Genomic DNA, 18698 nt, shown 5'->3' with positions numbered 1-18698 from the left:
CCATGAGTGGTCCTTTTCTTTATTGCTATCGAGGCTGTTTGGAGGGATTTTTATAGGAGTTCGTTTTCAACGAAACCGACGTTTTGTATTCTACTCCTCTTATTTTATTGTCCCAAACTTTTTTAATGAATGAAAAATAGAGAAACGCTGTGATTAATCTTAATCTTAATCTTTGTCCCTCTCTTTGATAGGCACGCATGTTCTCCTCTTACAGCTTTTCTTTTTGTATTATTTTATTTACTTTTTTCTAAAAAGTGTGTAGGACCCAATATTTATACATAAATTGGGTATTTATGTAAAAAAAAAAAAATGTCATTTATTTCGACGAACCAGCTTCTCTTATTACATATAACAAAGAAATGGAAGGAAGAGTGAGCAAGTAGAGCTTCAATCGGACAAACATGAGCATGTGAGTTGATTAGTAGATGTCCAATAACTAATCTTAAAAAAAGGCAAATTCATTGTACTATTAGACCAGGCATTTGTTTGCCTAAACTCAAAACTATTATTATTATTATTATACAAATACAAAATACAGCATTTGATTATTAGAGGAGAACTTTGAGAATGCCGCGTTACGTGTTTGGTGCAGTACATGCATAATAAAACACAGGAATTGAAGACATAGCATGACAAAATTCAACACAAGCATGTTATTATAGCTGGTATGATTGTTATGATAATTGCAAAGAAAATGCTAATCTTAGGTGTCTTTTTGTAGTTATTGTCCTTCCTAAGTCACCTGCCTTTTGTTTTTCCACAAAGTCAGCTACTCTTTCTTTCTTTATTTCTTTTTGTTTCCCTCTCTTTCTACTATAATCCAATCCAAACAAGCTTTTCCCTCTCCAGGCTCTTACTTTTCTCAAGCACTAAGATGACAATACATTCTAAACAGTTTTGACTTCAACTGAACTGAAGAACAAAAATGTAAACCAAGAAATAATATTTTATTTATTTTCCACAGGTTTGTTCAAACTTAAAATCCATCCATCTTTCATAGTCTAATATCTACAAAGAGGGGTCCATTCTCCTACCAACTGAAAAGATTAAGATAAGGTGCATAACTGGTAACCAGTTTCCAATTTATGATGATACTAACTCAAAGCAGCAAGAATCAAGAAAAAAATATGCAATCACCTCAAGAGATTCAAACATCTGAAACTACCGTCATAGAATCAGATTTTTCCATCCACTGTCTTGTAAGGGCGGGGTTTCAAGAGAAGTAATCAGTATCATACCTTGGCACCAGAGTTGCAGGCTACGATGGCCCTTGTATTTCAACTCTGCCATGTTAACAAGTATGGAGTTTTAGCTGCAACCAATAACTAATTCAAGAAAAAGAAACAAGTTCCATGTTGGTACACTGTAATGTGCAGCCATATTCGACTGTAAAAAGTTTTAACGCCCTAAATGTCAAATCCTTGCACCAGATGTAGCCCATGAGTTCACACTCTAACTCAAAAAGCAACAACCTGATGTTCCATTTGCCAGCTCTCTACGCTTCATCTAAACTAATGCAAGTTCTCTACACTTCATCTATCAAACAGTAGTTAATCGCAAATTCTGACTCAGATTATGGACACCACAGCAAGAGTAAGAAGTTCAAGGAGCAAAAGATTCAAGTTGTAATTAAAACATGTGCACCTAAATGTTGTAACAATCAGCCGGAAGAACTCCAGATTAGGCAAGTTGAGTTTGCATCACTCGGTCCTCCGACCAAAAGAGAAATTTTATGTCATCCATTCATGTTGAATTGAACAAATCAGTGCAGTGGAGCTTACCATGACAAATAATGAGTCTGCAAGAATCTTAGTCCCACACCTAATATGACTAATTAAGTTGCATACACTGAGTGAAGCAAAAAGAGGGATCTACACAAAGAGGGCTTTTGAGGAAACATACTATTTTCCACCAAATGTGCGCTTGTTTTGCACACATGTAATACTAAGCTAGTATATTCTTATCAAAATTAAAAGGCAACCACTATCCTTCTTGGATGAGTATTGCCTTAATCCTATCCTGGCTCAGGTTATCACCTCTTCAATTCCATTCACCTCCAATCGAAACTCTGTCATAAAATCTATTAAATGAGAGCAAAAAATACCAACAAAAATGAAGGAAAATGAGAAGAGTCAACACTTTACATATCAAACTGGCATTAATGGTAAAAGTTTATACAGAGTGCACATAAAAAGAGAATGAAACTCTGGTTTCCACTAGTTTCCATTCGTTGTTAAGTATACAACAAAATAAGATTTCCTTAACCAACACAAAAAGCACCCTTCTTACCAGAAACAACATCAAATACAATACCAGCAATAACCATTTCAAAACAAATAAATTCCCTAATAGACTTTGCAGTTAGATGTTTTGTTCTACTTGGACTAGATAGACAACAAGCAGAGGCGACTCACAAGCTAGACAATTAATATTAAGTCCCAAAGGAGGCATCATCAACGACAATTCAAAGTTTTTTTATTGATATAATACCACATTAGATTAAGTTGGAACCTTTGATAAACTGTGAGTTGACTGAGAACCAACCACCCCTGCTAGTCAAATTGCCACTCCTCAGCACCTCCAAGCTGAAGCTGAGATAAGGTCTCGACGCTGCCAACAAAGAACAAGCGAAGCTTGGCGCTTCTCTACATGAAATCCCCTAACTGGAGTCCTCTTTACCACACACTCTGCTTGAGTTTCAGTGAAGTTACTGAAAGTCACAGGAGAGAACCCAGCAGAAGCAAATATCGTCTTCCAAGTAGGCATTTTGTCTGGAGCTCGGAGCCGCCCCAACACAGTACTCTCAATCCTTGGCTGGAGTAGGAACTTCTCAATCTTGTTCACAGCATCAGAAGCCACATTAACAGCATCCAGTGATTCCAATAGGAGTATATGAGATTGGAGAGCATGGAGGATATGTTGTGGGAATGGAAGGTCAGTTCTGTCCCCTCGATCCAAGGACACGACAATCTTTGGCGAAAGCTGCTTCACAAAGCGTAGTAGAGAGGGTAATGCAGCCGGTTGATTCGAGGCAGACCAAACAGGAAAATGCACTGCAATAGCCTCATTTTCTTTTGATCGAAAAATGGGAAGAGAATAACAGCTTTGTTCCAAAGAATCAAAGTTAATAACATCAAGTTCAAAACTTATGCCAATCTCATTAGCAAACTGGGTTAAGTTTTCGCGCATAAGGAGAACCTCAACAGGGTGGTGAGTTGACGGAGAGGCAAAGGCTGTAATTTTCAATGATGGGGCACCTCTATTTCGCGGAAGTTCCTGCATAAAAGAAGCCCACTGCGCACCAAAACCAATATCAAAGTCAATTATATGGATTCTATCAGCTTCACTAAGGGCTTCAAGGAGGGCCTGATTGCAAGTGAAGTTAACAAATTGGATTAATGGAGAGACTTCAGAGAAGACTTTGTAAGCACCCAGTTTGAAGATGACATCAAACGGAGTCGGGCTCCTAGGCGGCAGGGAAGTGACTGGGTTATTATTCATGAGAAGGAGCAATTGGAGAGCCTCCTTGAAGTAGAAAGCTGCCCTGTGGAGAGGCTTTCCAATTGGGGAGAGCTGTTGATTGAGCCGCGCCAATATCCCTTGCGCGTGTGAGAAATTCCCAGTCCCTACCAGTTCAGCAGCCTTGTAGAGCTGGTCTAACAACGCATGCTGGTGCTGTGCCTGCTGTTGCTGTTGGTGTCCTCCTCCTACTTCCTTCTTTACCACCAATGGCTTCTGTTGAAGATGTGGATGAAGAAAATGAACCCCTTGTTGAAAACCCATATGCTGTTGTTTTCTTAGCAATAACTCATAACCAGGATCAGAAAATGGGAGCTTTGATATCATCTGAGGCATTGGGTCCATCCCACCAGAGTTATGCCTCTTGGTTTGGGGTTGAAGGAGATGATTTTCTTGCTGAGGAAAAGGCAATGGCAAGAAAAAGTTTGAATTTTGAGATTGCTGCTGATTCATCAGCACCTGTGGATTTAAAATCTGTGGCTTTTCTTCAGGTGCTTCAATTTGATGTTGCAGATTATGATGATAAACCATACCAGGAGGTAAAGCACCCGGAAGAGAAACACTGCTAGGTGAAGAACCAAAAATTGGATTTTGTATGCTACAGTTACTGCTACTGTTGCTTCCCAATCCAACACTTATAAAATTAACCGACCCAGAAGTAAAAGAAGAAGAAGGTGGAGAGACTAAACAAGACCCAAGCTTTCCATTCCCATTGTTGCTACCACTGGTTATTGAACTATACCCAGAAGTAGGAAAACTAGACAAATTTGTAGCAATGCTTGAAACTCCACTTGCTATTGCAGTCATTGCCTCAAACCCAGGTGCATGATCTACAATCCCTAACCCAGCAGTACCATTGCCATCAAACTCACCCGGATTGTTTCCGCCCTGCAACAGCTGCCTTAACCCAAAAGATTCATCCACATCCCCAGCGATCCACCTCAACAAAGACTGTTCTTGGTTTGGCTCAGAGAACATATTCTCCCAATCCTCCAAGCCAACCCCACATCTTTCACCTGCGGAAATCTCTAGCCCACTTGGGATTGGTTGCAACTCTGTAGCCCATTCATCCTTTCTTTCATTATTTAAGGGATTCACCACTTTTTCTGTGGCCGTAGTGGTGGTGTTGTCGGTGGAGTTACCGCCCCCACCGCCGTTGTTGAAGGATGAGGAGAGAGTTGAAGCTGATGTAGGTGGACTAGGACTTCTTCTCATATGAAGAACTGAAGTGGGTTCTGTGCTTGCAAAGCTATTAACTTCTTGTTGTTGTAGCTGTTGCTTCTGTTTCCAAGTTTCTTGCTGAGCACAAATGGAAGCAAAAGTAGCAATATCAACAATATCTAAGCCCCCCTTCCCCTGCAAATGAAAGGGCATCCCACTCATGTATGCCAAGAAGCTAAGTACTCTTTCTTTCTTTTTTTCTTGTTTAGAGATCAAAAGGAGAGGAGAACAAAAAGGCCAAGATTTGTGCAAGTGAAGTGAAGTGAAGTGAAGTGAAGGAATGGGTTAGGTTAGCTCAAGTGGGTTATTTTTTTGCTTAGATTTAGAAAAAGAAAAGAACTTAAAGGAACTTTCTTGTTCTTTTATCTGAGAGATTAATTTTAAACCCACCATCGCTCCTTGCATGCCATAAATCTCGCTCCTCGTCCTCGTCCTCTTCTTCTTCTTCTTCTTCTTCTTAAAGAAAAAAGAAGAAAAAGAAACCCATTTCAAAAAAACACCTATTTAAATTGCTCTTCACCTTATTCTTCCTCTTCTTTTTGAGTTCCATGTTATCTACATCTCCTCTCTCCAACTCCATTGCAGCTCCATCTCTCTTTTCTTTTCAAGAATTAGTCTTTTTTTCTCTCTTTTCTTTTTCTTCTTGTTGTTGCTGTTGATTTTTGATGTTCTTGGCTCTCTTTTCTTCTACCCTTGTGTCGTTGCAGCAGCTGCAGTACTCTGTACCCTTCTCTGTTCTGCCATGGATGCGTGCATCATGAAAAAGGCAATAAAGTGTTCCCTCTCTCTCTCTCTCTCTGTCTCTCTCTTTTTAGTTCCTATCTATCTCTTCTCTCTACTATACAATTGTTTTCTTTTCTTACAGTTTTTTTATTTATTATATGGACTTTAATTCTGTATCCTGTACCCATCTCTCTCTCTCCCTCCCTCCCTCTCTCTCTATATACTTCTGGGTTTCTGTCGCACCCTCCACAGTGGTAATACTGTATTGTCTCTCTCTTAATTTTAATTTTCCTTTTAAAGGGGTAAATATAATATCAATTACCCATTCTTTTTATATACAGGGCCCTCCTTTACCAATTTACACTGCAGTCCCCCTTTTTACATTTTATTCAAGCTTTTCCATTACTGTTTTCTGACTTTAGAATCCTTATTTGCAAAATAAAAATAAACCAACCAATTTTACTTATATGTCAGGACTTATCATTATTCTGTCCAAGTAAGACTTAGCTTTATTATCATTCTACTCTAATAAGACTTCCATTTATCATTATCTAGAAAACTAAGACTTGGGTTCATATTAAATAACTTCTTCATGTATAACTATAAGGCGTTTTCTAAATTATTTTTATTTCCAATGAAATAAGTTATAATTTATTAGAATTATATATCTTATACACAAAATATTAAGCACGAATAAAATGAAACTTAATTTTAATTTTTTATTATTGAGATTATATAAATTGAAAATAAATTTACTTATTCATAAAAAATATAATCGACATATAATTTTACAAAAAGAAATTTCATTGATTTATATAAAATTTTAAATATCAATCAAATAATAAGAAAAAAATAAAAATTTAATTATAATAAATTACTTACTAATTAAGAATTTGCTTTAGGATTATGGGATTTTATTATTGATACCAGACAGATTATAACTATTGCCAACTTTTTAATGATATAATCAACCTTAATCTACCACTCAAGACCAGCTCGGTTATGGACTTTTTTCACAGGTCGAAACGTGTGGTCCCGAAAAGAAAAGTGTGAGGAGAAGGGGCGCGCAAATCAATGATAAAAAATTTACCATTTACTATTTACAGTACAGAGAGTGACCGTGTCCGCAAACCAATTGTGCCCAAAAGATAAATTTTTCTTACTGTTAATTAATTGCCCGCATCTTGACACCTTTATTACTTGTCATGGCCACTCATTTCAGCTCAGGTTTCATTAATCATTTCTGCAATTGCATGTTTTCTCAATTTATCCTTTACTGCCCCGGGTTTATCTTTTTTTGTTTTTTTTTCTTTTGAGTGTCTTCTTTCCATTGCAACTGGACTGGACTGGACCTTCTAATCATGATAAGACTACTATCAAAAGGGACAGGAAAAAGAAAAACCCACACAAAATACAAATTTTAAGTCTACATTCCGAATACTGGAAGGAGCTGATGCTTGAAATTGGCACCGAAATTAAAATACAACTGCTCTCTATTTTTCTTTATTTCTACTGGGTAAGAGAGAGACATAAAACTAAGACTTCATATCAGTTCAATATATGATAAACAAAAAAGATATACATTTTGTATCATAGTACAGTTTGAAAATGGGATCGCCCTAAGGCTATTAAAGCTTGAAACCAAGCGGATTTTCTGGAACAAAAAATAAAAAAATAAAAAGAAAATGAATCTTATAAACTTGTAATATAGCAAATATACAGGTACTTTTCTGCAATTATGGTTACAGGTTAGTGATATTTAGTATTCTCAAAAATGTCAACTCTGTTATTATTACTTCTGCATGCCTTGAGACTTGTCTCAGAAAATGCCACCACCACTCTTCCTAAGTTCATGGCCTGCGTATAATATATTCCAGGTCACTCCCCGATCGTTTTAGGTGTTGATTAATGATTATTAAACTAAACTAAAAACAGTAAACAATATTAAAGTCTAATAATAGGTCCCTTTGGCACAAAAGTTTCCTTAATCTTACCTTTATTTTGCAATGATCATCAGAGTCTAAAATTAACTCAAATTGGGTATTGACAATATTTAAATCAATAAACAAAACTCAGTTGGGTTATCTATATCAATATTTTTCTAGATACTGGTGGGTGGATGTCTCTGAATATTTGTTTTTTTAATGGCTTAATTCATATTATTTACGATTTACATGCTTAATCCCTAAAAATAATCAAATTTAAGTCTCTTTAGTTTTATTTATAAATTAAAGAGTAGTATCATTTAAAGTTTAAACTGAATTTTTTATTAAGAGAAAAACTCAATTTAAAATAATCGATAAAAAAAAATTAAATAACCTCTAAACTGTTATATATTTTAGAATACTTATAAAAAAAATAAAATTAAGAAAAAATTTCACTATTTATTAATTTTTTTAAAATAATAATATATTTTTATTTTTTAAAATTACATTTTGTCGTTTTGAGAGTACCCATTCTATACCTTATCTTTTTCTCTTTTTTTTTTCAAATTAATTTTAGATATTTTATAAATATCTAAATATATACTATTTTAATAAACACATATCCTTTATTGTTCAACAATTGAATTGAATTTTGCCAAGGACCTGAAATGATCACTAATGAAAAGCTGTGGTATTTATTTTACTCAAAATTGGTTTCATTTTTAGAAAAATTCAGATACTTAAAATATATTATTATTTAATAAATATATACCTAACATATATTTAACATATATTTTTATTTTTCAATATATTATTAAATATATACTTTTTTTTATCTTGTAGCAATTTATTTTATTTTTTATTTATGACATTCTCAACACATTTCTAAATCTCTAAATATAAATTTATTTATTTATCATTCATCATTAATATCACAAAACTAAATAAAATAAAATAATATTTCATAATAATCTATTTTAAATTTATTATTTTTTAAAAATATACTGAACATATATATTTTTTCAAAATATATATAATATATATTTTTATCTAAAAAATCAAATCGGATATTTTTATAAATAAAATTATATTTTCCTAAATATTTTTGTTATTAGTAATTCTTACAGATAATTTTCATAATTATTTTATATTCTTACGAAGGAAACCCTAAAATAAAATCTGAATTGCACATACCCTAATATATTTGCCAAACTTGTTTATCTATGTAATGAGTCATGTCCTCATTGAAAAAGTGTAGGGTCTTGGAGCGGGCCGGACGACCCGAGCCTATGGACAAGTAGCACTAAATTCATGGGGGGTTTTATAGTAGTTAGAAAAGAGAGGTGAATTTAAGGTGATTTTTAATATATTTACGTGTTTAATAATTATAAAAACTTAGATAAATTAATAAACAATTTAATGGAAAAGTTAAAGTAAAACTTTTAATATAATATAAAGACATAAGGAAAGAAATTACATTATCATAAATTATGACTCAAAAAAACTCGAGATGAAAAATCAGTGGACTGAGGCCTCAGTTCAACGCTCATTAGGTGCGCGTGTATCAGCAAGCCCAATTAGAAGAGCTTAAAACAGGATGGAGCCCGTAAACCAGGGGGAGCGAGTATATACATGGTTCCAGGGGCGCTTTGACCTATACTTCAGATCATCGTTGTTGCCTTGTGTTTCTTTTTCTTTGATCTCTAAATGGCGGCGAGGTAAGAGCTTCTGTTTAACCCGATGATTGATTTACGGCCATCAATCACCTGTAACCTGTTATTTCTTATATTTTTTTTCTTTATGAGAAAAATAAAAAGAAAAAGAAGAAGCTTTTCTTCGACTCCAGTAAATGGCCAAGACAAGTACTTGAATTCTCAAAGCTTCAAGTTGATGTGATTTCTGCAAATTTCTTTTTTCTTAACGTGTCGTGTTCCTATTTGAACACTTGAATTGTGCCTTTGAACTCTTACGTAAGGAACAGAATGGAAAGTGAAATCGTTACTCTTTGTTTGGATTGAGAGGACAAATAATGAGAGAAAAATAATATTATTATCTGTCAAATAGAGAATTTAATTATTTTCATGTTCTTCATTTTTCTTTCTATTTATAAAATAATATTATATTTAATTCTAAGATAAATTAGTTCTCCTCATACTAAATAATATTTAAGAAAAAAGATTATTTTATTGGGTCTTATAATAAGAAACCATTTAACCTTTTTACTATAAATGATCATAACTTTTACAAAAGGTTGAGTCCTGCTTTTGGAAATGTAATTGTAGCGACAAACAAGAAGATTTATATTATTATATTTTTGTTAGATGTAATTGACATAAAGTAATTAAAGATTCACCAACTCCTTTCAATTCCATTAAAGTAAAATCCAATACAAATATTTTATGCTATTTCTTACAATCATGATATAAGCATAACTTTAGTACTTTATGTGTCAATTTCAACGTTTTTCACCGCAGTAACTACATACGATTTACTATTCAAATAAAATAAAAATATTTCTTAACTATTATGCGAACATATTGTAATTTATTTTTTATACATTTGAAAAGTCCATGCACAACGCATATACACACTGTTTTACCAATATTGCTTTTTTTCTTTTCTAAGGCTATTTTAGCAATATCATTCAGGGATAATCATATATTACTAAATTTTATATTTTAAATTTTATTTAATTATAAAATTTTAATCTATTTTATTTTAATTACTTTATAAATAAAATTTTAACAATCAATAAAAATATAATTAAAAAAATATGATTTATTAATTTTTTATTAATAAAGTGACTAAATTACAATCAAATTAAATTAAAAATAAATTAAAATTAAAATGATTGAAATAAAATAAAATATTAATTTATAAATTAAATTAAATATTTAATAACTATCGACGTTACTATATATATCATTTAAATTACGTTGTATTTAATTTATAATGAGATTTGGTAATAAGACCCATTCACTTTTATACTTTTATCTTAAAATTAAAAAAAGAAAAAAAGTTCTAAGATATTCAGTTGTCTTGTCTAATCAATAACTAATGTGATTTTATATATATATATATATATATATAAGATTTTATTCCTTATTTTCTCTTTTATAACTTGAAATTTTTCATAATTATTAAGACATTTCTTTGAATTGCAGTGAGTTTTTAGTTTTAATTTTTATCAAAAATAATTTTTATCTTTTTCTTTCATCTTTAAAATTTTATTAATTAATGATTAATATTAATATAACTATATTCATCTTTTTTATTAATTATATATATTATTAACAATATTTAATTTTTATGTTGTGCTAATTTTATTTTTAACTATTTTCTTTGGGCTAGTTTTGTGTCTCACGATCTCCCTTTTAATAATTGAAAAGTCATTATTTATCACCATAATTATTTTAATATAAATTACTATTTTGTCATTCATATATTCTATATATTTCATATCCTTTTTCATTTTTAATTTTATCTTTATCTCCATCTTCAAATAAAATTAAAGAGTAATTGATGAAGGAAAATGCAAAAAATATAGCTTTGAAATAACGTTACAATAATTTGTAATCTTATTTCAAAAATGCTCTCAAAAGATATGCATAACAAAATTATTTTAGTTCAATCTTTTTGTTATTCTTACTTCATTATATTAAAAATTTTATTTATAAATTTATTTCAATATGAATATCTTTATATTTTAGAAATTAATTAGATGTATCGTCTAATAATCTTATTATTAATTATTTAGTTTTTGCTACTATTTAAATTTTTTGAATTGTATTCTTTTAAGACTAATTTTTTAATTTTAAATTTAATTTTTTTTATATGTAATGTTTATAGTTAAAATTAATAATAATTCATATGCACTAAAGCAATATAAAAAATGATTGTTATTTTGTATATTTTGTAATTTTATTATTTTTTTAATTATCTATTATACTATTTCTATATTTTTTTAATTAACAATCATCTTTAATTAAAATAATAAATTAAATTAAGTATAAAATATAATAATCATATAAGTCGTTATATAACAATCCACAACATAGGCGGGCGTAAAAACTAGTTTAGAAGTAAAATAAAAAATAATAAATTTGGGCATGAGAATATCGACCTTGCAAATATTAAAAAATATCTTTCATAGTATTAAAAAAAAAGTCAATAAAATATTAATAAATTTGTATAAGATTGAATTTTTCCATCAACCTAATATAGAAAATATGTATTTTAAAACCCAATCCTAAATCCAATTGGAATGTGTATTTAATCAAAAAATTTATAGAGTTTTTTTTAAAATGAATTATCTTTAAAGAGTTATTCAATTTTTAATACTTTTATGAATGACTTTCATGGACTTTACTTAAAAATATTTTTATAGATATTGATAGATTTTATTGACTTTCACATACTATTATTTATCTATTACTTAATTATTTAAAAATAAATTTAATCATTTTACTTTTATTATTTTCTTCATTTGTTTTACATTTACTTTAAACATTATTCCACATAATGTTATATGCACCTCCATATACAAGTAACAGACTTCATTTTATTATTGTATTAAATTTATACAAATTTTTTTTTTTATCTCACAATATAAACACTATTTTTTTGTCAAGCGAATATTTTTTTTAAAAAATAAAATATTAAATTACAATTTGCCTCCAATTAAACCACCAAATTTATGTCATACTCGTTATATTTTGTTTATTACTTATTTGATAAATACATAAACCAATAATAATCATGCTTACTAATTATTTGATAAATACTTAAACTGACAGTTATGCTTACCAATAGAAAAAATTATCTAAATAATCTTTCTAATAAAACTTAGAAGTCTATATATGGTGGGTTGTTTACTCAAAACAATTCATTAAAAACTTTATATTTTAATGAAGGCTTTTTTAAAATCAAATTAAAAGTTTTTAATTAATTTTTTGTATGTGTGAGTACAAAAAAATATTATGATTAAATAATTTTTAGCTTTTAAAGTTTTATCGAATTTTTTTATCTTATAAGATGGAGAATATAATAAAAAAAATAAAGATGATAATACAGAAGAATTTAAAAAAAAAAAAGAGTTTTTTTAAAAAATATATTAAAATTTAAAAAATGAAAGAGAAATCTTAAGAATTTTTATTTATAACAATACATAAAAAGTCATTAAAAGTAAATAAAAATTTATGTTTATAAAAGTCAATCACTTTTTAAATACTAACTTACTTTTAAAGATTTTATAAAAGTTTAATTGAATACTTCCTAATTTTTATATACTTTTTTTAAAGTGCAATCAAAATCTCATGATTTATACAAAAAATTTCAAATTTATTATTGAATACACCATGAATTTTAAACTTTATTAAAATCATTAAAAAATTTAATTAAATAGATTATATATATATATATATATTCATTTATGGACATAATTAAATGAGCTTAGCTGTTGCTATCATTACCTTCTTTTTTCCGAAGAATGCCTCGAGGGCTATCATATGTTTAAGCGAATCAACAAAAGAACCAATTAGACCTTTGCTTGAAACGTTCACCTAACTTGTTCAAACGAGTCATTTTCATTCAATGGTTTTGCACATTGAAAGCGAAATCTTTTTTACATAAAATGTGCAAATTAAATTACATCAATTTTGATTAAGACTTTGATATTTTCTTTTCTTTATGTCATTATTAGATATTTCGATCATCATTAAGTAAAATTTTACTGTATCAAAATTGTTGAATCTCAATTTACTTACTCCATTCCTCAATTCCTTTTCTAAACAAAGCAAAACCTAAAAGTAGCTTTTAAATCTCTATGAAAATGCATCTATTTTCACATCAATATAGTTAAAATAACCATTTTTAATTTTTATTTCTCAAGAGAGTCACCACACATGAAAATTAGTTTTTAAATGAAATAATCTTTTAATAATTTGATTTATAATATTCTCCCTCAATTTAAAGAATTACCAAAATATATGTACTTGCATAAGTAATATATTTCATTAAGTATATTGCAATTGTATTAAATATGCAAAATCCATATATTACGCAGTGTCCTTTTTCTTTTATTATTGTCAATAGAACTGAACACGAATCGGTCTAATTCGGTTATTTATAAATCACTAGTATCATACTAAAATTTAGTTTTATTAAAATTTAAAATACTAGTACCGTACTAAACATAAATGACACCATTATCGAATCGAACCAATTTTTCAATTCAATAGAATTCGGTTCGGTGCTATTTTCGGTTCTAACATTTAGAGAAAACACAACTTTATATCTCACCTTTTTAATCAAACATATTATAAAAATACAATTCACATCCGAATGAAAATAGTATGAGAATTGGAATTAGATAAAATTGCAATCACATTCTTGAACAACTTGCTTTACAATTTAGACTCACTTACAAATATAATAATTTAATATTTAAATATAAACTATTAAAATATCTGTTATTACTAGCATAATAATATTTTGCAGATAGCTAAAATAAAAATAAAAATTATAAACTTTATATAACACTAAAATATAAGTTCAATTTTAAGTGTTAAAGATGCTGCTAACTCAAGATCTGTGACTCGAGAGCTTAAGTGTGAAAGAATAAGCCTATAAATTGAAATTTGAGACATGCAGTTGGCTTTGTAGTAGATAGTAGTGATAAAGAAATTAGAGCTTAAGTATATAGTAAATTAGTAATATAGTATACACTATCCAATAAATTATATATATATATATATTATTTTTATAGAAAACAAAGTATATTGAAATATAATTAATATTTTATAGGTATTATTTGTATAATATATATAATTATTAATAAATATATATAAAAAAATTTAGTTCTAAGGTTTGATCCAAATTAGTACAGAATGACTCGGTTCTGGTACGATTATTACTAAAGAACCAGTACTATATTATAATAATAAAATATTTTTAAATCAGTTTAGTTAATTTATAAAAATTTTCTATTATTACGATTATTCAGTTCAGACGTCAATAATTGACATTCACGGTGGATAATAATTGTCAAAGTAGAAGAAATAGCAATAATTAATAGGGAAAACACATTGTTTTTGTCCCTTTACTTTTATTACTTTTGACCATTACTCCTCGCACTTTTAACTGAACCCATTCAATTCACGTAATTTTACTTTTATTGACATTAGTTTTTTATATATGGTAAATTAGCGTTGTGTACACACTACGTCAAGAAAAATATGATGGTTTTTTCTGAGTTTTTTATATTAAATTTTTACATATTTTTTTAATAGATTAATAATAATAAAAATATATAATCATTAAAATTATAAAAAATAATATTTAAATGAACAAACAGCCTCCATAATATAAATATATATATATAATGTATATATTTTTTAATAAATATTATAATTGTCATTAATATTTTATACTTTAATAATAAATTTATGATTTGACAGATTATATAAAATATTCTAAATTAAGATAATAAATTAAATTATATATATGAACATGTTTTAGGAAAATCGTGATTTGGACATTTCAGGAAGAAAGCTTTTAAATTATCTCTGGCCCCATGTGATACCTACCAAAACCCATTCGGGCACTACATATATATTTTAAACAAATAATGTTTTTCTTGCTTTTTTTAGAAAAAGAAAAGAAATGAAAAAATTAGATACAAGACATGATCATCATTTTATGTAGGAAAAACATATATTTTTAACAATTACTTTCTGCATTTTTATTTGTATATATTTAGTCAATGATATGTTAAGGAGAATATAAATAATTTTTTAAAACTTTTCTCTAATAATTTTTTTTATATATTTACTCTTATATCCTTTTGATATTAAATTTTTATATTTCTCTTTTTAACAATATTTATTTTATTAATATTATACGTAATTATTTTTAATAAATAACTAAAAACTAAAATATATTATTATTAAAATTATATAAAATATATACTTAAGTTGATATATATTATATTGATAGATATATAGTTTGATTGATTTATAAATATTTTTAACTAAAATAAAAATTAAATTAGACTGTACACCATTTGTTATTAATTAGATTTTAAATAATATATTTTAAGAGATTATTACGCTAATAATGAAAGTATAAGGGTTTAACATTAAAAGATAAAGATATTATCCAATGGATATACAGTAATGAATTGGAGAATGATTTGTATATATAATTGTTTTATATGTTTAAGTTGAATGATTAATGCATATTTAATTATTTAAAAATAATAAATATATAATAGTAATCATGTATTAATTTAGTATATAGATGGAGACATATATCTATATAAATTTTTTAAAATATTAAATAAAAAATTTAAAAATCTATTAATACACTTATTAATCCACACGCTAATATTAATAACAAAAAAACATATAATTTCTTAATATAGACAAATAAAATTGCAAAAAAATTTGTCAAAAAACAATAAAAATGAGTGGATGCACAGAATCATTTTCATAGTTATTCAGGTGATGAAAACCAAACACTGCAAAATCAAGTCAAGTCCCATGAATCATGAATACAGGAAATATGAAACAAAAAGATTTTCTATAGTTCTCATTTGCCATTAAGACTTTTGTAGCTGTGTTCTAGAAAGAGAGAAAGATGAGAATAAAAAATGGGCGAATGCAGATACATGAGACTAAACTTGACCTGCCCATGACTTTGACTCAAATTATTAACATGCTGAGAAATTCCTGTCTATGTATGAATAGCAGGAAACTGAATAAGAACAAGCATGCATGCACCCAACTTCTAACTCCTCCTAGAATTTCCAAAATGCATGTTTAAGAATTATTTATTGTAAGGTGTCAATTGAAAAATAAAGGAAACTATTAGCAAAATTCATGATGTTAAAAGGGTGTCTAATCAGTGTCACACACACCACTCATTACTTATAGCTTATTTCTTTGAGTTGTATGCAGCTCTAAATAGTCTCTCCCTCAGCACCCTAACAGTTTTGACAGCATTTGAAATCTGTTATATTCAATTTTAATTTTGTTTTTCTAAAGCAGGCCTTAGAGTATAGAGTACAGAGTACAGAGTATACAGTTCATGCCCCTCTTAGTCACAATCTTACCCATCATATATAAGGTTATGTATCCGAGGAACACTACAAAATAAATGTTGGTCTTAGTAGAGCAACCAATCACCCATCAATTTTAAATTTGATAAGGTTAAAGAAGATAAGTTATGAGATTAAAGAAGAGAAGAAGATAAAAGAAGATTTCTGGGATTCTCCCTTCTCTATTGATCATAATTCTAACTATTTATAATAGTGTTACAACTGGAAAATAACCATAATGCTATAAGTTAGGAATTGCATATCTGCAAATACCAAAGGAAAATATCATGTTAAAATTTAGTATTCACTAACTTATTAGCTACCGACTAAGTCTTGGACGTGGAAAGCAGGGTTGGTCACATATTATTCCTCCCTCCTTAAAGATCCTTGCCCGCAAAGAGAAAATCTGGATAAGACTTTGTAAAACGCCATTCGTTCTCCCAAGCAGCATCTTCCTTTAGAGCTCCCTTCCATTGGACTAAAATTTCAGACTTTGGTCGGTATTTTCCCTTTTGAATGACTTGCCGATCAAGTATAACTTCAGGTTGTGGAAGAATGATAGAATCATCTGATACTGGTGGAAGTTGACTGGAAACTGCAATATGTAATGGTCCTAAATATTTGCGCAGCAAACTAACATGAAAAACATTATGAACTAGAGAACCTGGAGGAAGAGCTAACCTATATGCTACTGTACCCACTTTTTCAATAATCTGATAAGGACCAAAAAAACGCGGGGCAAGCTTCATTTAAGCACAAAAAGCTATTGAAGATTGTCGATAAGGTTGGAGCTTAAGATACATAAAATCACCAATTTCAAAGAAGATTTCACGTCATTTTTTATCTGCTTGACTTTTCATTCGCTGACTAGCCACAGAGAGATTATAACATAGCAGTTGCAAAATAATGCCATGATCACGTAGATACTCATCAACTGCTTGAATGCAGGAAGTGCCCGAAATATAAGCCAGTAAATTTGGTGGAGGAACACCATAAACAGCTTCAAAATGTGTTATTTTGGTGGAGGAATGAATTGAAGTATTATAACTGAACTCAGCCCAAGGTATCCATTCAAACCATTTCTTTGGTTGGTCACCTGCAAAACATCATAAGTATTGCTCCAGCGTGGTTCACAACCTCGGTTTGGCCACCAGTTTGCGGGTGGTAGCTTGAGCTCATGCAAAGCTTAGTGTCACAAAACTTCGACTTAGAGGTTAGTGAAGTCGCGTGACACTTAGTTAACTTGCTTGACAAAGTCGAACTAAGTAAGCTTAGATGAGAATTGAGAGAGATTGTAAGTGAGCAAAGTAGGCAGCAGGGTCTAGGACTTGGGTAGGGTAGAGAATTGAGAGCACTTGAGCTTTGAAAATATGGAGAGCTTTATTAAGTTTCCAACCTTCCTCTTGTATGTTACAAATGATGGATGGAAGGGGTATTTATAGGCTTCCCACCTCCTCAACTTGTGGCTAGAATTCATTCTTCTAGAATTCTCTACAAGTTACATATGTATAAGGCTTTCTTTGGAAGCTACTCTATGTACAAACAAGGGAAGCTTCTAGGCAGCTCCTTGGCTTGCACAAAGCCTTGCATCTTCCAGCAATCTCTAGATCCTTCCCTTGATTTTCTTAGGCAACCAACTTGGGCTAGGCTGCAGCTTTCGGGCTGGGCATGTGTTGGGCATATTTCTGCCCATGGACAGCCTTCCTTGCCCAAGATGAGGCGGGCTGTGACACCCTCCCCCACTCAATCTCGCGACGTCCTCATCGTGCCTTGAGCTTTGTAATTTTGGATATGCTCGGGGAATTGCCATAGCAAATTTTCACATTCCCACGTAACCTCGGTGTCAGGCAAATTTTTTCACTTCACCAAGTATTCGGTGTAGTTGGGAACTCCTCTTCTTCTTATCACTCTGTCCGCAAGGATGCATTCAATCTCCTTATCGAACTCGGTGACAACGGCTGTTGAAGCTCTTCTAGATTCGCCACGGCTGGGGTCTTCTTTATCTTCGTGGTATGGCTTGAGCATACTCACATGGAAAATATTATGAATTTTTAGTCTCGAGGGCAGTTGGAGCTGGTAGGCAGCAGCGCCAACGCATTTTACGATTGGGAACGGGCCTTCATATCGCCTTACCAAGCCTTTGTGCACTTTGCGGAGGGACTTGAACTAATTAGGCAGCAGCTTCACCATCACCAAGTCGCCAGCGCTGTATT

General features: G+C 30.0%; 1 protein-coding gene and 1 long non-coding RNA gene across 2 annotated transcripts; both read right to left on the bottom strand.

The window, feature by feature from the left end:
- Window positions 1-2113: 2113 nt before the first annotated feature.
- Window positions 2114-5763, bottom strand: LOC8265567 (scarecrow-like protein 27). Its single transcript, XM_015725220.3, has one exon. The coding sequence runs from the start codon at window positions 4900-4902 to the stop codon at window positions 2572-2574; it is 2331 nt and encodes a 776-aa protein (XP_015580706.1). The 5' UTR covers window positions 4903-5763; the 3' UTR covers window positions 2114-2571.
- Window positions 5764-16637: 10874 nt separating this feature from the next.
- On the bottom strand, window positions 16638-17889 carry LOC125370188. The gene is made up of 2 exons (XR_007216106.1): window positions 17167-17889; window positions 16638-17080 (listed from the first exon to the last, which is right to left on the bottom strand). It is a non-coding gene; the product is annotated as an uncharacterized LOC125370188 (long non-coding RNA).
- Window positions 17890-18698: the final 809 nt, after the last annotated feature.

This window comes from Ricinus communis, chromosome 5 (assembly GCF_019578655.1).
Source record: "Ricinus communis isolate WT05 ecotype wild-type chromosome 5, ASM1957865v1, whole genome shotgun sequence".
Classification (NCBI taxonomy): Eukaryota; Viridiplantae; Streptophyta; class Magnoliopsida; order Malpighiales; family Euphorbiaceae; genus Ricinus; species Ricinus communis.
The sequence above is the reverse complement of the archived record's forward strand: the minus strand, read 5'-3'. Positions and strand labels throughout refer to the sequence as shown.